General features: G+C 36.7%; 1 protein-coding gene across 2 annotated transcripts in view; it reads right to left on the minus strand.

Annotated features, from left to right (window-relative positions):
* Positions 1–27,247, minus strand: part of mms19 (MMS19 homolog, cytosolic iron-sulfur assembly component) — a 99,748-nt gene that overhangs the window by 49,877 nt on the left and 22,624 nt on the right. For both annotated transcript variants that reach the window (XM_039774342.1, XM_039774332.1), the window contains exons 3-10: positions 23,525–23,625; positions 21,994–22,079; positions 21,700–21,774; positions 21,451–21,520; positions 17,693–17,821; positions 10,556–10,617; positions 1,854–1,940; positions 987–1,061 (exon numbers count right to left, since the gene is read on the minus strand). In XM_039774342.1, coding sequence (XP_039630276.1) covers positions 987–1,061; positions 1,854–1,940; positions 10,556–10,617; positions 17,693–17,821; positions 21,451–21,520; positions 21,700–21,774; positions 21,994–22,079; positions 23,525–23,625 — 685 coding nt within the window. The remainder of the gene's footprint in view (positions 1–986; positions 1,062–1,853; positions 1,941–10,555; positions 10,618–17,692; positions 17,822–21,450; positions 21,521–21,699; positions 21,775–21,993; positions 22,080–23,524; positions 23,626–27,247) is intronic.

Below are 27,247 nucleotides of genomic sequence, written 5' to 3' on the forward strand. Positions count from 1 at the left end.
ATCTGGTGTCGTGTCTGTCTGTGTAAGGGGGGCTGTCTTACCACAAGTGTTACAGCCCCAAAGAACCCCGTTCTTTGACTCTCATCCTCCTCTACTTGATCGTTCACTCTGCGCTGTTCCCACACACCATGTTGCTCCTTCTCGTCCCTTCATGTGACGCTACGGCACACTGTGTTCTCCTTCTTTCCATTCCCAGTGCCGAGAAAATGAGCACACCTTCCAGTACCTTCCACCCTTTCTTCCGAGACCACCTCGTCCCACTGAGGTGCTTCAATAGCATATTGCACTGCATTTTCCACGAGCACAAAACTCAGTAGCTGTGTAACCCCCATTTTATATATAAAAATTACATGAAAATGGCATCCTGACCAAAGCACTGTCTGCAGCATTTGCCTCATTGCCAGCCCAGGATGTGAAAATATTTTTAATGTGTTAAACAGGCCATGTTAATCGTAAAAATGAATGTGTTAACTTTCCCAAGCCTTATTTATAAATATACAGTACACATATACTGACACACAGTGCAAGGTTTTGAACTTTTTATATTAGTTGCTTCACTTCAGAATGCAATTTCATGAAGTAAATAAATATATACTATGACTGTGATGAAATAGCTGTTGACAAAAAAAAAAATACCAAACTTATCCTTTAAATGCAAGAAGAACTTTAATAATAAATGTATTCAGTTGATTATGTGACACAAAAAAATAAAAAAAAAAAAGATTGTTTCAATCTTGAACATGTGTGTTAATCAATAATTTAGATAAACATTTTATAATTGACAATAAACAAATGATCAGGAAACAAAACAGTAATCAGTGTTTCAGTGTTAACATAGACCAGGGCAGTACATAAAACCATTTATATCAATACCGCAGTTGCAATATATGGGTGAATGCAAAATAATTCAGAATATTTTTCACCCATTATAACAAAATTATTTGTTAGTAAGAAAATAGAAGTATGTACGTCTAAAATGGACTCACCAATGTTTGAAGAGCATCAAGCTTGGCACTCTGAATATCTGAATCAAGTTTCTCAATCAGTAGAGGCAGCAAAAACTATTAATATAGATGTGATTTATGGAAAAGGTATTTAGAGATACTGCATGAGTGAATAATGAAATATTTTAGTTTTCTTTAAATTTATGAAGATTTCACACTAGAGAAACAGCATACCGTCTATAATAAATGAAAGCAGTCAAATAAGCCAGAACATAACTAGTAATTCTAGGAAACAAAGAGTATGAAGTAAATTTTTGTTACACTTGTTTATTTTAAGTAAAAAATTAAACTCCATAACCCTAATGTCTTGATCATTATAGCCACGTGTGCATAATTTGCATTAATATTAAGAGATATAAAATAATGTTCCAATTTAAGTAAAAAATATTGATTTGTACATTCAAGGTAGTATCAGAAAGACACTTTAGTATGTTAAAAGAATATGCATTTCGTAATTTAAAGGATATACAAATACTTCATATAAAAAGCAGACATTTTTAAATTGCTCTATGTTTCGTTTACAATTACGTCAACTCTCACAGAAGTGATATAAACAAATGCAACCTTATCTAAAATACAAAAAAGTGCCAGACTGTTTTGTGGCTAGACAGAAGTTAAAAAGCAATCAACAACTACAGCAAGGCCAAAATGATAAAATTCTCAGTTAGCAAGTTACAATTTGGAAATGGTTTGTATAAAAATACAAAAAAAAAAAAAAATAGCGAAAGTCACAACATCATTAACCCTATAACCATACCAACAATTCCTCTAATATTATTTATCTGGCAATCACAATATCATGCAAAATATATACATAATACATAAATGCAAAAATACAAGTATACTTACTTCTGCAAACTGAGGAGTGCCAGATAAAACTGCTCTTAAACTCAAAACAAGATCTTTCTGTGTAATTCCATGGGGATCATTAGGAGGCTTGAATGGAAAAGAAAATACTTTATTATTAAATTTCTTCGTTGAACATATTTAGTTTGAGTTGCTTGCATACTGTACAGTATATTTCAAGTAATAAAAATTACTGAAGGCTAAAAGCACACCGATGGATTTTATAGCACATAACACAATTTCAAATTAACTTCAAAAGAACAATCAAGTTGACTGTTAAATTGTGATACTAATATTCCCATAAATATCTTTTGTATACAGTATATAAATAAAATGCCATCCTGTGAATTAGTGTTTTCTGTCCTGAAGGTGTTCAACACTGATGCTGAAGAAGGTAACAAACATATGGTTTAGGAATGCAAAAAAATCAATTTTCAATATAAAATCCACATCATTTTATGGTTGGTTTTAGGACAGAACCTGAGAACGAGTACACTATCGTACTTATAAATCAGGGGGGATATTATGTGCACATGCACTGGACAGAGTGCAAAAATAGTTAGTGCATGTTAGTGGGGTTAACCACTTAACGCGCACACGTACCGGTCCCGGGACATAACAGCGTTTTGACGACGTTATAGCCATGTGTGCATGCCCATCTGTCATGCTTCTCGACATACTACACATCAAATTAAACTTCAAAGTATCGTCTTTCCGATGATATAAACCATTTTGACACACAACAACCACAGCACTGACACTAAAGCCTTTTTTAAGAGTTGACTTTCCCTACCTTTGAAGACCCTCTGCAAGTCAAACATCAATATTTCCGAGCAGTATTGATCTCATTTTGTCCGTAAGGCTCCAGCGAATATAATTCAGTAAAACAATTAGGTCCAAAACACACGATATATCCTCAAAGGGACAAAAACTCCAGAAAACGTTTCATAGCTTGAGACTAGCTACGTCATTTTTTTCATTTCTATTGATCATATCAGGCGTAATTTGTTTCTGTCGCGATAACCATGCTACAGCATGTTACGCGGAAGTGTTAACTTCTGATTGACACCTAAGTTGGCCAATTACGACGGGTCTGGGGTTGACTGGCACCTCGTATAGCCAATGAGTGTCACAGACAGCTGAACGATGACGTACAACTCCAAACCCTGGTAGTACTTGCCATACTAACTTGTAAACAAAACGATCGGAGCTGCGCGAAGGTGGCATTTGTGCCAGTCTGCAGACTTGGTGCGTGGTTGTTTATTGTGATTTCACCAAGTTTTTTCGCATTTTAAATATGGATAAAAGTACAGATAAACGTGAATACACTCTCGATTAAAAGTATTAGAGGCATGTACGCGGCGTGAAAGTAATCAATCGGCCCAGGAGACGTCTAATGGCAGAGAGCGACATGTGACACGCCCTTGTGCTTTCAGCCTGCTAGGGATTGCTGCACATGGAAAAACGCTGAGCTGTGTTGTAACAGTTTGTAAAAGAAATGTATATAGTTTGTGTGCATTTTATAAAAAGTAAAAAATAAAATATATATATATTTTTTTTGGCCCATAAGACTTGTGTTGACTATTTTTATATTGAAATGTGTATTTTTTATTGTTTTTATTATTTTTATAACTAATAGAGTGACACTGTGTGTAGATATAGATTCCTTTAGGTGTAAGCTTTCAGTAGAGCCCTCATTTATATGTGGGTTGAAGCATTCAAAAGTTATTACACTTTTTCCATATGTTCCAAAATGTGGATAATGGTCCCTCTAAAAAGCACCTGGACATGCCCACATAAAAACTGGTGTAAAAATGTCATTTTTACAGGTATTCTTTTCAAATTTGAAATGTGAGTAGTCAACAAGTTATTCTGTTGGTACATAGTGTGTTTCTGTCCCCACCTACCTACTGCAGCTATAGAGGCCTTTATTTTCACAAAAAAACTTAGGCGAGAACAAACAAATTCGTTTTTTTTGTGAGTTCTAATGTGCATAACTTTTGATCAGTCACACCTACAGTGATTCTGACTACTAAGGGTGAAACTAGAGAATGTTACCTTTACAAAGAGGCCAAACATGTGTTTATATTCCTGAAAGTTCAATAACAGCAATGATTCTAATTTGGAGAGGTCGAATTACAAGCGATTTAGCAAAAATGACCCCGCTTGATATTAACAAATACACTGAAATTAATTGTATATCACTTACACATACTAAATTGTAATCATTCTATAACAATATAAAGGTAAAAGGAATGGCCAAACTATTCAAACTGCCATAATCTGATTTAGCATTGTTAGAAGACATCAGAAATGGAAGAATTAGAAGACAGCACGTATTTATAGATGATGATGAGTGGCTTGTATGTCGATTTCAACTTCCAAGAGCTATCCTCTTGGAGGGGTGTACTGAACAGGTGCCGACTTTACAAAGGCAGATTTTGAGGAATCTTGCTCTACCTGCACTTTCGCAAGTTCTGTCCAATCTTGGGTAATTAGCCACAAAAGCTTTTCAATGTGAACTTGCTGACCGATCAGGCATTTCTCAAACTTCACTGAGTCATGCTATGCCAGCTGTAACTGAAGATACGCTGGGCATAGCAGCACCTGGTGTCACATCCACGGCATGTGGGTCAACTTTGGTAATACTGTCTGAAACAGAATAAATAGATGATGGGCTGCGACTCGCTTTCACAGTGACTTTAATATATGTTGATTTTCATATTCAAAAATGCTAAATTTTGGAAGGAGTTGGGGTGGGGCTGTAGTCAAGTGCACGTGTTAAATTTTACCTTAAATGGGATTTATAAAAGGGAAGTGCGTGGAACTTGCCGAACGAACAGTTTTATGCATCTGCATTTTTTTGTGCATATGCACATTTCCAGTTTTATCCACGCACCATGTTTCAGTGCGAATTCTACACACAGTGTTATACATGAGGCCCTTCGACTTTTATATTGCAGAACACAAATCTTGTTCTTTGTCAATCATTGTGTTCTCGGTTTACTTATGTACTGGGTCCTTGTCTTGATCATTCAACTTCTATTAAGCTTCAGATCAAGAAATGATAGCTTGACACTCGCTTGTAAAATTTCTTGATATAATTTTGATTCTATTATACGTATACCACAGCAAACTGTTCATATCATGTGGCAAAATACTTGGGATGAGGTATGAGTGTTGGGGTGCAGTGTTTTTCCTTTCAAACATACCAATCCAGTTATCTTCCAAGCAGTTAAACCCTTGCTTTATCCAACAAGAGAAAATTGTCCCAGAATCATTGTGGAATACACAGATGATCTTTTGCAACTTTGACATATGAATCAACATTTCTTTTGGAGAGCAATGGTTCCCTAAGCACCAATCGCTATCCCTGCATGATGTCACAAATATATAAAATGCTCCGAATGCTTTTCAGCACTCCCCCCAATTAAAAAATGGAAATGACACAACGCTGGAAAGAGACCTGGAGTACAATAAAAAAATTAACTTTACATCAAATTGAGCCAATGGTATTACTTCCTGAAAACTATAAAGAACAATTTACTGACACCACCTGCACTCCAACTCTTTTATAATTTTTTACTTACATCAGAATTTCTCACTCCTGTGTGTAAGACCAGTGGTATCTTCTCCATAGACCATGAACAAACCACCATACAACTTGATTGTTTTATCATCTTAATTTCATGTCTACATTAGTGTTTTGTATAAGTATGTAAAACTCCAGCCTTTGGAGGGAACACTCATAATTCCCAATGACAAACACATAGACAACATAAAATTTTCAGCCTTAAAACCATTCTTACAAGGCAACTTTATCATTAAACTAGCAGAATACCCGCGCTTCGCAGCGGAGAAGTAGTGTGTTAAAGAAGGTACGAAAAGAAAAGGAAAAATTTTAAAAATAACGTAACATGGTTGTTAATGTAATTGTTTTGTCATTGATATGAGTGTTGTTCTCATATCTATATATCTATATATATATATATATATATATCTAAATATATCTATATATATATATTTGTTCTCATATCTATCTATATGTATATATATCTATATCTATATCTATATTATATATATATATATATATATATATATATACCTGCGCTTGGCAGCGGAGAAGTAGTGTGTTAAAGAAGGAAAGAGAAAGAAAAGGAAACATTTTGAAAATAACGTAACATGATTGTCAATGTAATTGTTTTGTCACTGTTATGAGTGTAAGCTGCTATATATATATATATATATATATATATATATATATATATATATATATAGCAAAATACCAGCTTAGCAGCAATGTCATGTGTTAAAGAAGTTATGAAAAGAAAAGGAAACATTTTAAAAATAATGTAACATGATTGTCAAAGTAATTGTTTTGTGTATTTGGTGGCAGCGTCACAAAGTTATTTTCGTCTAGCTGCATCAGAAAATGTACCACGACGTCTGACACGCCTCCTTTTTAGTGTTTTCTCACAGCTTGGATTGCTGCTGTCATATATATATATATATATATATATATATATATATATATATATATATATATATATATATATACACACACACACACACACACATACATATATACACATACATATCTTCATATCTACATATCTATATACATATCTACATACTGTATACACATTTATATATATACATACATACCTATCTACATCATATATACACACACATACATACACACACACAAATTATATATATGTGTGTATGTATGTATGTATGTATGTATGTGTGTGTATATATATATACACATACATATACTTGTGTGTATGTTTGTATGTGTCTATATGTGTGTGTATAGGTTTGGTCACTGAGTGCAAGGGAAAATAATAAATTATAGTCTATAAGTTATTAAACAGTAAAACATTAACGTTTTAAAAGTACAGGTACATTGAAATTACATTTTCTATGTGAGCGTTCAAATTTGTGCCTCTGGTAATGTGCCTTACCGGCATTTAAAGAAAATTAGTTTTGTGTCCTCTGCAGTGTTAAGAGAGAAAGGCTTTGGTTTGGGCTAAAAGGAAAAAAGGTGTAAAGAAAGGAAAGTTGCCTTTTTCTTTTATATAGTATAGAGAGATGTGTTTGCTGACGTTATGATCGCCTTTTGGGGACAGTCGCGTGGGTCTTGTGTAGACTGGTGAGGCGTCCCGCCATTAATCGGCTGTGATGGCACTGTCAGTCCTCCACTCCTGTGCGTGTCTTCATAATCCGAGCTGAGGACCTCATAATCGTATACGTGCAAAAGAAAGTGTGAATCGCCTTAATATTATTTTGCCGTGGTGTAGAAAAGGGGTCCCGTGTTTGCACTTGTCTAGGCTATAGCGCAGGGGGAGGATGAAAAAAATTAAAAGTGTTCACTTTGACTTAAGGCAGAAGCGCAGTCAGCGTCTCAAAGGCGGCACAGCTATGCAGCGCGCTGGCTGCTCGACTTTGCTGGGCAGGAGACCCCAGATTTTGCAGACACGTTCATGATATCAAAAGTCTCAGCTCTTTGGAGGTCATTCATATATATATATATATATATATATATATATATATATATATATATATATATATATATATATATATATAATATACCAGCGCCTGCAGCGGAGAAGTAGTGTGTTAAAGAAGTAATGAAAAAGAAAAGGAAACATTTTACTAATAACGTAACATGATTGACATTGTCATGAGTGTTGCTGTCATATATATTCCTGCCTAAATAAGTCACCCTCACTTCGCTCTTACTTTTTTACCGTTCATTTAATCATGGCTAGTGGCGGAAAAATTATAAAATGGAAGGAGGATGGCTTTACCAAAACAATTATTGATGGCGAATCGATTATTCATAAAGCTTGAATTGGTGATCTGTTTTCTGTGTTAACCTCATATTTTTCATACTTCTTCTCAAACTAAGGTGGTGCGAGGGTAAAATGAATCGGGATCGCTGATCAATGTAATCGGTGTACCAGGAAATCATGCATTGACAAAAGCTCCCTTTGCTTGTAATGCAAAGTGTGATTAAATGCATTATTTTTAGCGTTATGGAGCACATGCATGAAGCTTCTCAGCTGTGCTTGTGCTAAGAAAAGGAAAGATTTTAAAAATAACGTAACACGATTGTCAATGTGACCTTTTGTAAGTAGTGCCTGGAGGATTCAGTGTGTAGAAACTCTAGAGACAGCGTGTGTATTAACTTGTGGATTTTTCTGTGAGTATTTGCTGGCAGTCTGACGAAGGTGCTTGAAGGCGGCGTTAGCTGAGCTCAGCTCAGAGCGAAATAAGATGAATGGGAGGGAGATGATGGCGTGACTCCCCACCGCTTAACTGTCAATCCCCCACAAACACAGTCTCTCGGAATTTGCATAAGCACACCCCTTCACCTACAATTTTAACTTAGTTACAAAGTGATCAAAACTCTCGTTTATATCCTCGTCCTCTCATTAAACTTGTATCCCGCATTACCTGTGGGCATGTGAAACGCCAGCGGTAGCCTGTCTATGAACTTAATTTAAAGTTTAGGTTTACACCTTGCTTTCTTTCCGAGGTAGCAGCACTCATGAATATGGTAGTATATGTCACTCGCTCGCTTCTTATTGTTTGCTGCCTTCTCAATTATATAATGCATGTTTTCTTAAGCGCTTTTTGGAGGTCTTCCTGGTTTTCTACGCACTGCGTTGACAGTCAGTTCACGTGATTACGTGGGAGGCGTGATGATGTCCCTGCCCAACTTTTGTAAGTAAGCTGTAAGGAATGAGCCTGCCAAATTTCAGCCTTCTACCTACACGGGAAGTTGGAGAATTAGTGATGAGTCAGTGAATGAGTGAGTGAGTGAGTGAGTGAGGGCTTTGCCTTTTATTAGTATAGATTAATTAATATAACCACAAAAGAAAAACTGTCCAACTCACTTAAAAACAAATCTTATATTCAAAACTGAGTGTAAATGTGATCACACTGAAAAAATAAAACAAAATTACATAATGCCAGCAGTTGAATACTGATATCCAAGAGGCTTAAAAACATACAAATAAAAAGAATGCATAGTATGCGTACAAAAGGTTTAAACTCTGACAACCTCTTCAATCAAACCTTGTATACCAAATACAGTGTCAGATGCACATATCCTAATGTAATCTTTGGAAAGAACAGAAAAAAAAAATCTTCTGATATTCAATTTTTTTACTTCCTTTCTGGGTCAAGGTATGCCAAAATCTATACCATACCATGTGAAGCAAAACGGGAGTCAATCACACACTAACCAACATGACTTATGGAAGCATAAAACCAGACACTATCATAGCCTTTATTTAAAATTAAACACCAACTTAATACGCACATCATTGGAATGTGACAAGATGCTTAATTGTCCAAATATAACACAAAAACTTAAAAGAGTTGTACATAGACAGCAAAAGGATCAGGAATTGTGCCCAAACCCTTAGATCTATATGGTAGCAGTACTATCCACTAATTGTAACACTACTGCTCGAACATGCAGAAAGTCAACTTTAAGTTTCAAGGCTGCTAGTTCAGTCCTCAACTCCAGTTTGCTTTGTGACCCTGAGAAGCAACTTAACCTGCTTATGTGTCAAATGCTAAGTTGCCTCCACTAAGAGGCCTGCAATGTGTCTTTTAGTGTATGAATGAGAGCAGAAAATGTTACTGCGTAACTTAGTGTTCACATCTTCAAACCTACTTGACTTTCTCTTATGCCGATATCACATTACAGTACTTCTAGTCAGAGTAGATGTCAAACCTAAAGACTAGAAATTGCTGAGGATATCTCATTACGCGAGTAAGTGATTACTTTCAAGTACACTTTCACACTTCCAAAATATTACAAGTTCACCTCTTTTTCTGACAGCCAATAACCTGTAGTCTGACAGAATCAGTGCCCAAGGTTTACGGTTACAACAACCTTAGCTCCAATCTTGGACCTTTTTTTAATCGTTTTGCATTCTACTGTGATATGCGATCTGCTTGTGAGGTCCAACACACCTATGTTCCTTTGATTTTTGTTGTTGTTGCATTAAATTAAATGTACTTTCGCATGAGTAGTCATTGGCTGTTATCTTTTATACTCACAGAGTTCACCCCTATGACTTAAGACTCAAACCTGTTTGACTTTTTTTTGGAGAAAAGTCCCAGACTTACAGGAAGAGTCACTGGATATGTTAAAGTACTCGACTAGAAGACCACAACTGCCTCCAATTTGCTAAGATTATGGAAGACTTTGTGGAAAAGAAATTGTAATGTGACATGACCTTTAGCTGAGCTTCTACTTTGTAGAGCTCGAAGTGTAATCATTAACACAGGCTGAAAGTAGCTTTGAAAAAAGCAGTGGGCCAGTCAAAGTTAAACAACTGTCTCCATCTCTTTAATGTATCTTGACCCTAATGCAGGATCACTCCACTGCAGGTGTGTATAGTCAGCTGTGTGTGTTTTGATAAGGCAGCTCAAAATATGGAAAGAAAGGATCCTCTCACTTCACAAAAGCAGGTGATAAACTAGACTCACAAAACCACCATTGTAATAAACTTCAAGAAAACAAAAATGTATGATTCAAACATTTTCTGGAAATGTGATTGCCAATATCTTTATTTAACAATATTCAACAAGCTTTTCAATTATTTTCCAGTACACAATAGCAGGTTACTTGTGTTTTGAAATTAAAACTACTTTGTGACATTAAAAGAAAGGCTACTTACTGGGTTAAAGTCAATAGGAAAATAGCAGGATGTCACTTCAAAAAGCTCCTCAGTAAATGTTCCTAAAATGAAATGACAAACATAGTGAAGATTAAATACAAGACTATTGAAGAAACTCATCCTGCACGTGCATTTTTGGATTCAACTGAATTTTCCTTGCTTCTGCATTTTAATTTTGAAAATTTTGAAGAAGGAATTTAATTGTCACATTAACCTTTATAAAATTATAAGAATTTGCAAGGCAACAAAAATATCAAAAGCTCTTTAGCACTTTCATTATTTATTCAAAATGTGGCAATTTACGCATTAAAACAGAAAGTAACCAAACCATTTTGGTATGAAATGAGCAACTGCACAATAATGACTAATACTATCCAGGGGAGATTCCTGCCTGCGTACCCACTGCTGCAGAGAGCAACTCCAGCATTCCTAATGTAACTGGTCAAGAAAGTCCAACTTCAAAACAAGGCAGAAATCTATGTTATTTTAAATGAGCAAGATCATAGCAACTTACATTATCTACAATACATTATCTGTAATAAAAATGAAAAAATAAATAAATAAATGGGTGAAGCAGAGTATATCAGTGCAATGGTTTTTCCCCATCCCTTGATATTAAATATTCATTCAAATACGGTAATATATATTTTTTAAGGACCAAATTAAAAAAAATAGCTACACTTATAATGTAGTGAAAAAAATCCGTTTACCCTATGGAGTTGTCTAAATTAGTACATAAATTCCACTAAAACACAATCAATTTGTAATTTGGTAAAGATCTTGGCCTGCTCTGTCTAATATTTTAGCTTAATAGATGACAACAAAAATAATCCTTGCATACTGTTCACAATACAGTGGAACCTCGGTTCACGAACGTCTCTGAACACATACAAATTGGGTTACGACCAAAAAGTTTGCCAAACTTTTGCATCTGTTCACAACCACACACTCGATTGACGAAACAAGCCAGTTTCCCTTCTGGTTTGTACGCGCTGATTATTTCTGCATGTGTTCAGTCTCTCCCTGTACTGTACATTGCTCTCAGTGCATCACGCAGAGGGACTCTCCCTCAAAACTGTAACCACCTCTCAACCCAGCTTCCTCCTGTGGTATAGTGGGTGCACAGCTCCCATCAAAAAGGCCAGTTTTAATAAATAATCACCGCGCTCATGGCTTAGTAGTGTGTGGCAGAAGCAGTTCCTGAGGAGTTTGTGATGTGGGCGTTTCTAACTTAAGTGCACAGGTGAGAAGCGGTCTGCATCCGTAATTGTTCCCAGGAGCTGAAGATTACCAAGACTACCACGCCTCTTCATAAATAGAAGCATGAGCTGGCTAAAGGGAAAAAGAAGAGAACAGGAAAGAGCAGGATGTTGCAGGAGAAGGCAAGAAGCAGAAGGAGCAAGCCGGTGCAGGAGAGAGGGAGAGAGGGATAGAGAAAGAGAGAGAGAGAGAGCGAGCAAGAGCAGACTCGCGTGCAGCTGAGCAGGGAGCCTGGGCGTTTTTCTCAGTGTCATTCAATGTTTTTACATTTACTTTAATATTACACTGTGCATTCTATGGTATAATTAACTGTTTTTGTGCTCAAAACTCTTTAAAGAAAATATATTTACATAAAGTTTGTACGGTCTAGAACAGATAAATTGTATTTACATACAGTCCTATGGGGGGAATTAGTAGTAGTAGTAGTAGTTTATTTATATAGCGCCCTTCACAGACAAGAGGTCACAGAGCGCTGAACAGCAAATACAGAATAAATACAAACACAAAATACAAATAAATAAACAAACTGGAACTATTTTGCACTAATTAAAAGCTTGTTTAAAAAGAAATGTTTTTAGTTGTTTTTTAAAAGAATCAACAGACTCGACTCCACGCAGACAACAAGGCAAGCTGTTCCATAGTCTTGGTGCCACAGACTGAAAGGCACGATCCCCACGGGTTTTAGCGAGTCGTGGGACAACTAAAGGCCCTGTTGACCAGATCTTAGAGTCCGGCAAACTGTATGGCGTTGGAGCAGGCTGGTTAGGTACTCAGGGGCCTGTCCATGCAAAGCTCTGAAAGTGAGTACCAAAATTTTAAAATGAATTCTATAAAACACTGGGAGCCAGTGCAGTGTGTACAGAATGGGAGTGATATGATCACTCCGGCTAGCACGAGTTAGGAGCCTGGCAGCTGCATTTTGAACTAACTGAAGGTGTGACAGAGAGGACTTGCTCAGACCTGTAAAGAGAGCATTACAGTAATCAAGCCGTGAAGAGATAACAGAATGAACAAGCATCTCCAATTCTGATTTAGAAACAACATTTCTTAGTTTTGAAAGATTTCTTAAATGAAAGAAACACGAGCGGCTGACTGACCGTACATACTCATCAAGTGTCAGGGACTGGTCAAAAATAACCCCAAGGTTACGTGACTCGACTTAATAACAGGAGAGACAGAAGATAATTTTAAACTGATCTCAGAATGAAGAACAGGAGGAGCAACAATTAGTACCTCAGTTTTTCCTGAATTCAACTGCAGGTAATTACTACTGAGCCAGTCGTTAACCTCAGACAGACAATCAACTAAAGTGACCAAAGTATTAATTTGGTTAGGCTTAAATGAAAAATAGAGCTGTATATCATCTGCATACAGATGATACGAGATGTCTTTGAAAGAGTTAAGAATCTGTGATAAGGGAAGAATATATAAAGAGAAAAGTACAGGTCCAAGAACCGATCCCTGTGGCACTCCACATGTCAAAGGAGCAGAGTCAGATGAAAACCAGCCAGACCGACTGAGAAACTCCTATTTGACAAATAAGAGGAGAACCAGTCCAAAGCAGAGCCACAGACACCTAACAGCTCTAATCTATTAATTAAGATCTGATGGTCTACCGTATCAAAAGCTGCGGTAAGATCTAACAGTATAAGTACAGAGCACCTGCCTGCATCAGCAGCAATTAAAAGATCATTAAAAACTTTTAGAAGAGCTGTTTCTGTAGAATGTCACCTCCGAAAACCAGATTGAAAAGAATCAAAGAACCCCTGCTTTTCTAAGAAGGTACAAAGTTGCTGTTCAACCATCTTTTCTAAAACTTTGGCAATAAAAGGTAGTTTTGAAACTGGCCTGTAATTACTCAAAATAGAGGCATCAGAATTAGATTTTTCAACAACGGTTGAATTACAGCATGTTTAAAATACGACGGGACCACACCAGATCTCAAGGAGCAGTTTATGATATTCAAAAGGCACGGACCAATAAAACTCAAAGATTTTAACATTAATGATGTTGGCAACAGGTCAGTAGTACATGATGAAGGTTTCATCTTCCTGAGCAAGTCAGAAAGATCCGAAAGTGAAACTTCTGAGAACACAAAAGACTCAGAACATAAGTGAAGGAGAGCACTAGGTAAGACAGCTGGAGCAATATTAGCCCGAACAACATTAACCTTGTCAATAAAAAACCTAAGAAAATTATTACATTCACTGTCAGAAAAAACCTGAGTAACAGATTGAGATGGAGAAATAATATTGTGAATAGTATCAAATAGCACTTTGGGATTACGCTTGTGAGTCTGAATGAGATTAGAAAAGTATGCTGTTCTAGCATCCCTAACCAAAGAATTAAAAGAAGCAAGTAAATCCTTTAAGTATGAATGATGAACTTCCAGATTAGAAGACTTCCATAGGCTCCGCTTTTGGCAGGAACGCCTAAGATTACGAATGGAGTCATTCATCCAAGGAACCGAGTGGGTAACAGAACGCTGCCTGATCTTAAGAGGAGCGATCTTATTCAAAATATCAGTACAATGGTCATTAAAACATTGAACTGCTAACTCAACATTGTCAATATTACTACCGGCATCAGATGCCACAAATAAATCAGCAAACTGATTGATCACTGACTCATTAATAAAACGAGTACGCCTAGAGTTAACACAGGGTGACAGCTCTAAATTTGAAGACAAGTCAAACAAAACACACTTGTGATCACTAAAGGTTACATTACAAATTGTAACATCATTCAAACCAACTCCATAAGAAAAAACCAAATCCAATGTATGTCCCCCACTATGAGTAGGGCCAACAACATGTTGTATAAAATTAAAAGAGTCGGTGATACACAGAAATTCAGAAGCCACACTACATAAAATATCATCCACATGGATGTTAAAGTCACCAAGCATTACTATTCTATCCATCTTAATAATGGTGGATAAAAAATCTTGAAAATCAGTAAGAAAAGGACTAATCGCACCAGGTGGACGATAAATTAAAATACAATATATTGGGGTTACACGCCCAACTTTAACAATCTGAAGTTCAAAAGTCTTATATGAAAAGGTAGGAATAAAATGACATACAAATAACTTCTTAAAAACCATGGCGATCCCACCTCCACGGCCAGTATGCCGCGGTGTGCTAATGAAAGAGCAGTCCTCGGGACACAACTCTATCAGATTAGATTAGTAAAATCAGAATCACGCTGCCAAGTCTCTGTCAGGAACATAAAATCCAAATTATTACTAGTAAAAAAGTCATTCAAAATAAATGACTTGTTTGCGATAGAGCATGCATTAATCAGTGCTACCTTAGCTGGCAGAGTCATAGAAACAGCGGCCGTCACATTAGCATTTCCTGGAATACGAGGGATAGCACGGAGAAGTCCGGGATTACTCCCTCGGCAAACTCGGCGTCTCGGACGGGGAGCGGGAAACCTAAATTACTTTAGGTCACGACCAAATCGGGTAACGACCAAAGTTTTGGAATGAATTATGGTCGTGACCAGAGGTTCCACTGTATTTGCAAATTAAACAAATGAGAATTCTGAACTTTTTAATTTTTAAATGCAAAATACAAACATCAGCAATACAAATTTTACTATTTATTGCTAAAATTGCCAATATAAGACCCCACATTTCAGCATTACCTTGCTAACTAGTCTAATTTGTCTGTGCATTTCTCTCTCAAAGCACTTTGTCATGATTGAAGCAAGTGCAAGAAGTCTGTAGTGCCCATTTTTATCAAGTATTTCAGAGTTGGAAAATGGTCCTGGCTTGGCTCTACTCTTTCTCAATTTTCCTGAAACTATTAAAACTTTCCTTAAAACACAAAAAAGGCAACTACTCCTAACTTCCCCATGAAAAAATCTAATTTTATAAAAAAAATCAGCTGGTCATTTGGTCCAAACATCTTGAAAAAAATCACCACCATGCCCATCAACCTAACCCATTTCCTTCTGCTTCTTCAGAGGAGCTGGCTAGCACATTTTGATAATAGTGCTAGCTAATAATGAAAATAATTAACACATTTATATAGGATCATTATTCTCATCTGTACAGAGCACAATCAATTCTTACTTGCACGTCAATGAACTAATCAAATTTCAAATAATTCTTTTTGCTATGACAAATTATTAGTTAACTCACTCAATAGCTAAAATGAAAAAATTGCAATATTTTAAGCGTAACAATTTTTAAACAATTATCAACTTTCTTAACTGTTTACAGATATCAAAATAAACAAGTTCAATATAAATGAAGTTCTACAACCCTGATTATTCTTTATTTGTTATTGAGTAATGAAAATAACTAAAAAAAAAAAATTACATCATCAATAAAAGTGAAGTTCCCTTACTCTTTTAGAATAATAAAAAAAAGTAGACCTTCAGTAAACAGGTAACTGTGTTAAAGCATTTTATCCCTTCTACAGTCTTTCACAAAAATGTAATACTGAGTTACTGAGAATGGTTAAGCTAAGCAATAAATGAGGAAATGAGTACCTTTTGGATGCACATGCCGTCTTGCAAAGACACTGCAGCAAAAGGTAATTTTAATATAAACTGGACAGCACAGGTGGCAGACCTAAGCATTTGATCTGTGTCATATCATAATAGTACATTCTCTCCATGTATACTATACATATACTATGTACTCAATTTTTGCATTTATTTACTGCCAAACAGAAAGCACCCTGCGGTGGGTTGGCGCCCTGCCTGGGATTGGTTCCTGACTTGCGCCCTGTGCTGGCTGGGATTGACTCCAGCAGACCCCCATGACCCTGTGTTCGGATTCAACGGGTTGGAAAATGGATGGATGGATGGAGAAAGCACCCACAAGTTTCTCAGTGAGAAATTTCACATTTTGGGAGCTCATTGTGGGACAATGTGAGGAAAACCATGCTACCCAAGTTCAACAGGTTTTGAAAAAATGTTGCCTCTTTCAAAAACAAACATACAAACAAAAATAAACTTTTCAGTAAGTTAAGGAGCATTATTTTTCCTCTTTTTAGTCAGTCATTGGGACAATCAAGGACATGTAAGTTTTTTTTTTTCTTATGAAAAAAAAAAACTGAAATGAAGTTTTACATTTAATACTTCAAAAAGGTGATCTTAGTGTCAGCTCAGATGGTAGCACGTTCAACAGCATGCCAGTGGCATTATGGCTCAAATCAGACCTGGATTCTATTTTTTTTTAATCCTGATATAATGTATAATTCCTATATATAAATTAATAAAGACAAATAATTACTGACATTAGGAGAGAGATATCAAAAAGTGTTCTTTAATATAAACTTTGAACAATATAAAAATAAAAATATATAATTGTTCTAAAAACTTTAAAGCATTCACATAGTACAGTTTTAAAGTCCGTCCAATTCTTATGTTTTGGTGTGCATTTTTAATAAATTATTCAATTGTCTGAAAGCCTAACACCAGCTTTTGATTTCCTTTGAATCTTATGCATTGTGAAACTTAAATTGATCACATGTCCCTACACAACTGAAGTGTAAATCTATAATTCCAGTCCATAAGTATGTCATTAGAAGTTTATGAATTTCTCAGTTTCGATATGTAACTGTTATGAAACTTATATATTGGCATGACCTCTGTGACCAAGATTGGGAAAACAAACACATAACTAATAATAACCTAGAGGTTTCTTTTGGAATATGGTAAATAATGCTGTAGAAACAGAAATAATAAACATACATATTGCTAGGCACTGTTCATTTCTGATGACTCATCCATTTCTCTTTAAATGTCAGTAAATGCCTTTTAGTTCAGGAAAATGTCAGTAGTACAAATCCGGACTGTCGACAGTACTGATTTGGACAGTCGACTACCTGTTTAAAAAGTGAACATTATTATACATACCTAGCTCATATTTCCTGTTGATAATATTTTGTGCTATTTGGAAAGACAGCAAAAGATTTCGAGGGTCCTTCTCTCCATCCACTGCCTGGATAAAGCCAAACACAAAATTGGCACCAAGACCCTTTAGCTCTAAGGCACCAGTCAGAATAAAAAAAGAAAAAAGAAAAAAAAGTGTTACAGCAAACACTGAAATGCTACAGCAGTTAACTTATTTTTGTTCAGCATTAATTATTGTAAAAACTTATATTGGCAAGAAAAGATATTCCAGACAGACCTTTTGACACTTTTAGGATTTAAAATGGACTGCTTTTGAGGAACTATTCCTAAAGTTTTACAGAATGTCATGACAGCAAGAAACTGTTTTCTTAAATTAAATAATACCTATAATAAATCTCTCAATTAACATTAATTTAAGAATAGAACAGATCTATCCCATAATAATAAAAGACAAAGTAGAGGGCATATAGGCTAGTTAACATAATTCTGAAACTGTCAATAATATCTGTGAAATGCTAATTTAACTACTCTGCTCAAAAAAATTAAGGGAACACAAAAAACACACATTGGACCTCAAACAAAATATTCAGGTGGAAAATCTTTACTGAGTAATATACTATGCAATTTTTCAGAACAAAATGATGTAACAACAGTCCATGGAAAACAAAATCAGCAAACCACTGAGGGCTATATTCACACCAGAAATCAAAAATTGAAATCACAGACTGACTAACTTGCATGAGTTTCAGTACGGCAACTCACAATGTGACTCAGTAGTGTGTACCCTTGTACCTGTACGCAACAATGTCTGGGCATGCCGCTGATGAGACAGCAGACGGTGTCCTGGGAGATCTCCTCCCAGACCAGCATCAGGACATCATTGAGCTCCTGCATAAGTCTGTGGCACTACTTGTAGATGCACTGATACATTACATCCCAAAGGTTCTTAATTAGATTCAGGTCTGGGGAATATGTGGGCCAATTAATGGCATCAATGCCTTCGTCATCCAGGAACTGCATACACACTGTCCGAGTACATAAGGCTGGGTATTGTTTTACACCAGGAAGAACTGCGATGGTGTGGGTCCTGTTCCATCCTCTGTCTTCTTGTTTTGGGAGCCTCTTGAACCCAATACCATTGATAATGTAACTGGATGAATTGGCAGATGGGGACAAATCACACTTGTAGCAAGGGAATGGTGTAAAAGAGTCCAAGTGCTTTTATTACAAACAAAAGCAAAACCAAAACTGTGTCCACAGTGCAATGCTTTAAAGTTCCATAAATAAATAATCCAGAAAATCGCAGTCATAAAAGTGGAAAAGTGGTTAAAGTAAATAGGCTGGAAGCAGTTCCTTTATAAACACCCGATGCCGTCTTCATTTAACTGGTGGCTCCCTTGCTTATCCCAATGGGCTTTGCAATGGGGGAGTTGCCCTACCTGCGTCTGCAGCTGACCTTCTCCTGGTCTCCTGGTTGCCTTCCATCCCCTGGCTATATACAGTTACTTTACCGACTGAGACTCATGTTCCTCAGCGACCAGAACGCTCACACTGGGGCTCATTCTCCCAAGCCTCCCTGACTCCTGCTGCCTTACACGGTGAGCCGCCCTTACTCCTGGTCACTCCTGCTCCAATGAAGCGCTCAGCTGGAGCAACCGCTTCTTTCAGCCCCAGAGTTTCAGCCAAACACTCTTTTCAGGGGCTCTCCTCCCAGTTGTCTGCCTTAACCAGCTCTCTCTCGCTCCTGCACCAACTCTCAGCGCCTCCTGCCTTCTTCCTCTAACCTCCACTCTCTTTCATTTTTTCCTTCCTTTATTTCTCCCCTCCGGACTCAAGCTTCTCCCTTTTATAATGGGTACGTGGTACAAAGGGCTGTCCTAACTCATGGGCACACTGGAGAGTTGCCTAGGGGCCCCACGCTAATTTACGAATGCTGTGACTTGCTGAGTGGTTGTGTAGGTAGGGACCCCAGTACAATGTTTTGCTCGGAGGCCTATAATGCTGTTAAGACAACCCTGGTGGAACAGGTGTGGTGATTAGCAGCTCCTGGCCATCAATTACAAACACTAGCGATCCCGCACCTGTGCACTTCAGTGTGGAAACACCCACGCCCGCAATGCTCCCGGGAAATTTTCCCACCACATTAACAAGCCCCTTCATTTAGCTGCGAGTGTGGTGATTTATTTAAAAACTCGCCATCTGTTTAGAGCCGCGGACCCGCTATATCACAAGACCTCAGAGCCCACTGCACCAGCATTAAGGTCTGGACAATGCATAACATTCACCATGGTGCCTACAGACTCCTTCACATGTTGCTCAGTGTGAGCCTATTTACACTTGTGAAGATAACAGGGCACCAACGGTGGACCTGCCAATTGTGTATTCTCTGGCGAAAGCCAATCAAGCTGCATGGGGATGGGCTGTGAGCACAGGTACCACCAGAGGACATCGGGACCTCATGCCACTATCATGGAGTCTGTTTCTAACAATTGCTCCTTCTGTTCCTCCTCGCACAAAGGAACAGATATGGTCTTGCTGCAGGGTTGATGCCCCTCTAAGGCCCCGTCCAGCTCTCCTCATATAACGTCTGACTGTGCTGGGAGACACAGAAAGCCTTCTTGCAATGGCACGTATGGATGTGCCACTCTGGAGGAGTTAGACTATCTGTGCACCCTGAATCAGCTGCAGGTACTGCCTCTTGCTACCAGTAGTGACAAAAACACTATTAAAATGCAAAACTAGAGAAGAATCAGTCAGGAAGGACAAGGTGAGAGTAATTATCTGAGGCCACCACCTGCAAAACAATTCCCTTTCTGAGGGTGTCTCTCCAGTGCACCTGTTGTCACTTTCATTTGCACCAAAGTGGAGAGGTTGTTATCCCTAAAGCTTAACTGACATGGTGTTATATGATTCAGGGTTCTGCGAGAGCCATTTTCCTAGTTCTATAAGATTCTTGAATATTTTACTGGATGACTATGCATAACCTATGGGAGGTTCCTATAACCCCCGTAAATAGAATTGTATTGGTATATTCCTACCATTTCTAACAGCCTTGAGTAAAACAATAATCTTCAGTTAGTGACCAGCCTTGCCTTGTGCAAGGTGTGGAAGGCATAAGGTTTTAAACCATGCCTGGGCACATGCCTAAGTGCCAACCGGTCTACGGGCCTTTTGAATGTGTGTGAAGTAAATATGTAAGAAAACAGCACTTAATTTGTGTGCTGTGCCGTATGCTTAAAGCATACAGAAGAAGCAGCTAAGAATCTTTAAGTATATAAGAATTTAAGAATCTTTAAGTAGAGAAGAAGTAAATAACTTATAAGTACAGAAATAACTATAAAGTTTTTCAAGAAAAGCTAAGTTTAAGACAAGATACATTTTTTCCCTTTTTTTGCCTTTTATTCTAAGTGTGTAACTATTTTTTCTTTTATTCTTGTGTGGATTATTTGCTTTTAACTTTCACTAGTTTGTTTTATAAACAAACTTTTGGACTGTGAGATTTCTTTCGACCCACGTTTTATCTGTGCTTGACCACACCTTATTTCGGCAGCTACAGGTTTCCTCGATTTTTTTGAACAGTATATTTTGGCTCATTGATAAAATATATTCCAATAAGCATTCCAAAGATATATTCAACTTTACAAGTGTGTCTGTAGTTTCCATAATAAATTTAATCAAATTCATGAATATGCAAAAAATATTGAGTGGCTGATGAGAATATATTTAGCAGGAAGTTATTTTTAATTACTTCCCTTTCATACCTTCTTCACAAGAATCCATTAAGTTGAGTAAGATGCTATAAACACAGAAACGTTCGGCCTGCATCAGTGACTGAAAAATAAACAAAAGCTATGTCAGCCATGACATCAAAATTCACTTTCATCTATTATCTGCTTCTGTCTAAAAGCTGCTAGCAATTTTGCAATCATTTGGCCATTAAACAGTAAAACTGATTTTTTGTGGACATCAGTGTTAATCAGGTCAACAGCACACACAGACAAAATAGCTACCTGTACATGGATATCTTGAAACAGAGATCCCAGAATGGAGACTGCAAGGCCAGAAGGCAATGCTGTGGACATTGTCTATGGAAAGTAGTATAAAATTGATGGGAGTTAGGAGGTTCCAAAACTTTAGCCATAATTAAAAGATAAATATCTATTGCATCTAGCACCATAAACTGTACCTTATCTTTTGTAAAATGTTTTTAATGACAAAATGGAAATTTTATTCAAATAATTATGTATAGGATAAATTGTATATGCAATAAATTAGTTAAAGCAAATACATTCACATTTACTCACCAAAGACTTAAGCCCTTGTAAAACATGTGGTGTGATGATATAATGATCTTTTAACCTGTTCTCATAAAATTTTGTAAGAACTTGAACTGTAAAAATAGAAACAGTGTTGAGTGATATTATATACACACATATGAAAATCACTTTTTTCAGTATTAAGACGTGTACACATGCATATGCAATTCATGTCAGAATTTGATTAGTAAGCCAAAACCACTTAAAAGAAAATGTTTAGCATTTACACAATAACTCTAATAAACTTTATATTTCAAAATAACACCAAGCTACCAATTTATAAATTAAAACCATCATAAATCAATGCTGACATAACTAACAAATACTAGCAGCCATGCAAATTGATCTTTAAAACAAACCTCAGCCACAAAAAACAAATTCAAAAGACTGGAGATGAATGCTTTTGTTTGTTTGGTATTTACAAACTTTGTGATCAGAATCCTGGCTAATATTTGTACAGAGAGTCAAGTTTGCTTACTGCACCAAAATCTTGAACTAACTTTATACAAAATCTGCATTCATTACTTCTGTAATATCAGCTATTAATAGAATACATACCTCTGCTCTGTGATATGTGGCATTTATTGGTAATGTACTACTGTTTTATGCAGTAACAAATAAAAGATTAGAAAGGGGTTAAACAAAATTTTTCTAGTGCCATGATTATTCCAGTGAGCCATCTGCTATGCTCAGAGTTACTGAATACATAACACCTGCTTGACTGTTTAAAAGAGTAAATAAAATTGGTTTCCATTTATAAAGATTAATTAATTAATTAATCAAGTACACTCGCTTTCTATGAAGGCACTATCAAAAAAGTACTCTTGATATAATATGAAATCAATGCAATTAAACTGCACCCAATCCTCTGAATGCACCCCTCTCTGAAAAGTACAAGACAAAAACAGGGGACTGAGACATTTTTGATTAAATTCGTGCATCTTTCAGTAAAAAAAAAAATAAAAGCAAAGAAACAAGGAAAATAAAATCATGGCTTGGATCCTATTAAATTTAGTAAATGCATTCAGAAATTGTGGGTTTTGAAAAATCAATATGCCAGGCAACACTAGGGAAAAAACTAGGCTGCAGCCCACTAGATAGGCAGTATTCCTAATCAAATCTTTATTTTAAATTGACTCTTAACACTCTTAATATACCAGACTTTTCTACGGTGAAACCATTCCAAGGACAGAGCTATATTACAGTTGTTTACATGTCATTTTTTTTTTTACTGTAGTACAGGCTGTTTAAGTGATTGCATATTGAGTTAAAGGCAGAGACATATAACATCCAAGTGTGAGCCGCAGTCCCCAAACTACCGGTTAAAATAAGTGCATGTAACAAGTTATTATTATTATTATATGACAAATAATTAAAAAGTTCATTTGATCGTAATTTCCAAATTAATTTGATTTGTTTGAAAAAGGTTTCCAATTTATCATTTTTTTTATTTGCACAAGTTATCATCCATACATGGAGCATACTAGCTTTACAAATTCTGAGCAATTTTTTTTCTCACCTTCTTCCTCCTGTAGATTAGCATAACATTGCTGAATCACACTAGACAGCAACTGAACACCTCGGCCTCTGGTACGAGGTTCACAACTTGTTAATGCAGAGCTGAAACCATAAAAATGTTATTGGTCAAAGTTTAAAGAAAAAAAAAAAAAAACAGACACACACACTACATTATGATTATTTCTTCTGTAAAAAAATGTGCATTTACAATCTGTCAAGTACATGCATATATATATATATATGTATACATGCATATATATATATATATATATATATATATATGTATACATGCATATATATATGTATACATGCATATATATATGTATACATATATATATATATATATATATATATATATATATATATATATATATACTAGCAGAATACCAAGGAGAAGTAGTGTGTTAAAGAAGGTACGAAAAAGAAAAGGAAAAATTTTAAAAATAACGTAACATGATTGTCAATGTAATTGTTTTGTCACTGTTATGAGTGTCGCTGTGATATATATATATATATATATATATATATATATATATATATATATCAAAATACCAGCCAGCAGATGTCATGTGTTAAAGAAGTTATGAAAAAGAAAAGGAAACATTTTAAAAATAGTGTAACATGATTGCCAAAGTAATTGTTTTGTGTATTTGGTGGCAGCGCCACAAAGTTATTTTCGCCTAGCTGCATCAGAAAATGTACCACCACGCCTGACGCCTCCTTTTTACTGTTTTCTCACAGCTTGGATTGCTGCTGTCATATATATATATACACACACACACACACATACATACATATCTTCATATCTATTTACATAACTACATATACACATATATATACATACCTATCTACATCATATATACACACACACACACAAATTATATATATGTGTGTGTGTGTGTATATATAGATATAGATATAGATATAGATAGATATATATATATATATATATATACACACACACACACATACATACATATATATACACATACATATACATGTTTGTATGTGTCTATATGTGTGTGTATAGCTTTGGTCACTGAGTGCAAGGGAAAAATAATAAAATATAGTCTATAAGTTATTAAACAGTAAAACATTAACGTTTTAAGAAGTACAGGTACATTGAGCACTACTGGAGTGGTTGCGGGTAAACTACAGTTTAAAGACTGTGTAACACAACAGGTAAGTAACTAACAGCAGCTAAAATGTATATGGATCATCTCTCAGTAGTAGATCCCTTTTGAAAGGCGCTACACGACGGCTGTGGTATAGAAATTACATTTTCTATGTGAACGTTCAAATTTGTGCCTCTGGTAATGTGCCTTACCGCAATTAAAGAAAATTATTTTTGTGTCCTCTGCAGTGTTAAGAGATAAAGGCTTTGGTTTGGCATAAAAGGAAAAAAGGTGTAAAGAAAGGAAAGTTGCCTTTTTCTTTTATATAGTATAGAGAGATGTGTTCGCTGGCGTTATGATCGCCTTTTGGGGACAGTCGCGGTGGGTCTTGTGTAGACTGGTGAGACGTCCCCACCATTAATCGGCTGTGATGGCACTATCAGTCCTCCACTCATGTGCGTGTCTTCATAATCCGAGTTTAGGACCTCATAATCGTATACGTGCAAAAGAAAGTGTGAATCGCCTTAATATTATTTTGCCGTGGTGTAGAAAAGGGGTCCCGTGTTTGCACTTGTCTGGGCTATAGCGCAGGGGGAGGATGAAAAAAATTAAAAGTGCTCACTTTGACTTAAAGCAGAAGCGCAGTCAGCGTCTCAAAGGCCGGCACAGCTATGCACGCGCGCTGGCTGCTCGACTTTTGCTGGGCAGGAGGCCCCTTTTGTACACACGTTCATATCATCAAAAGTCTCAGCGCTCTTTGGAGGTAATTCATATATTATATATATAGCAAAATACCCGTGCCTCGCAGCGGAGAAGTAGTGTGTTAAAGAAGTAATGAAAAAGAAAAGGAAACATTTTAATAATAACGTAACATGATTGACATTGTCATGAGTGTTGCTGTCATATATATTCCTGCCTAAATAAGTCACCCTCACTTCGCTCTTACTTTTTACCGTTCATTTAATCATGGCTAGTGGCGGAAAAATTATAAAATGGAAGGAGGATGGCTTTACCAAAACAATTATTGATGGCGAATCGATTATTCATAAAGCTTGAATTGGTGATCTGTTTTTCTGTGTTAACCTCATATTTTTCATACTTCTTCTCAAACTAAGGTGGTGCGAGGGTAAAATGAATCAGGATGCGCTGATCAATGTAATCGGTGTACCAGGAAATCATGCATTGACAAAAGCCCCCTTTGCTTGTAATGCAAAGTGTGATTAAATGCATTATTTTTTAACGCGTTATGGAGCACATGCATCGAAGCTTCTCAGCTGTGCTTGTGCTAAGAAAAGGAAAGATTTTAAAAATAACGTAACACGATTGTCAATGTAACCTTTTGTAAGTAGTGCCTGGAGGATTCAGTGTGGAGAAGCTCTAGAGACAGCGTGTGTATTAACTTGTGGATTTTTCTGTGAGTATTTGGTGGCAGTCTGACGAAGTTGCTTCGGAAGACGGCGTTAGCCGCGGAGCTCAGCTCAGAGCGAAATGAGATGAATGGGAGGGGAGATGATGACGTGACTCCCCCACCCGCCTTAACCGTCATAAGCACACCCCTTCACCTACAATTTTAACTTAGTTACAAAGTGATCAAAACTCTCGTTTATATCCTGCGTCCTCTCATTAAACTTGTATCCCGCATTACCTGTGGGCATGTGAAACGCCAGCGGTAGCCTGTCTATGAACTTAATTTAAAGTTTAGGTTTACACCTTGCTTTCTTTCCGAGGTAGCAGCACTCATGAATATCTATACTAATAAAAGGCAAAGCCCTCACTCACTCACTGACTCACTCACTGACTCATCACTAATTCTCCAACTTCCCGTGTGGGTGGAAGGCTGAAATTTGGCAGGTTCATTCCTTACAGCTTCCTTACAAAAGTTGGGCAGGTTTTATATCGAAATTCTACGCGTAATGGTCATAACTTGAAGCCGTTTTTCTCCATTTACTGTAATGGAGATGAGCTTCAACGCCGGGGCGGTGTTTCGTGTGACATCATCACGCCTCCCACGTAATCACGCAGCACATAGAAAATCAGGAAGACCTCAAAAAAGCGCTGAAGAAAACATGCATTATATAATTGAGAAGGCAGCGAAACAATAAGAAGCGAGCGAGTGACATATACAACCATATTCATGAGTTCTGCTACTTCGGAAACAAAGCACGATGTAAACCTACACTTTAAATTAAGTTCATAGACAGGCTGCGCTGGCGTTTGTAATTTAGTGCCTGCCCATATAAGGCCGTCCGTCAGCGGCAATCCAATAGCAAACTGCCACGGGTAAATATTCACGGGTGAAGGACTGTGCTTATGGAGAGGAAGATGAGATGGTCAGGGTGGTGTTTGACACAAACTCAGCGAAACTGCGAGAGAAAGTTTTAAGTGCCAGGACTAAGGTAACATTAAATAAAGCTATGGACATAGCACGAGATGGCACCAGCACAGCTGGGAACCTTCGATGCAAGTACACCGAGTGGCTCACGTGAACTGACGCAGTGCACAGATAAAAGCAACAGTTCCAAAGAGCTGAACAAAACCGAATTACACAATTGAAAAGGCAGCAAAAATATGAAGCGTCTGATAAGCATATTCATAAATGCAGCTACTGT

The sequence above is a fragment of the Polypterus senegalus genome, chromosome 1, assembly GCF_016835505.1.
Source record: "Polypterus senegalus isolate Bchr_013 chromosome 1, ASM1683550v1, whole genome shotgun sequence".
Classification (NCBI taxonomy): domain Eukaryota; kingdom Metazoa; phylum Chordata; class Cladistia; order Polypteriformes; family Polypteridae; genus Polypterus; species Polypterus senegalus.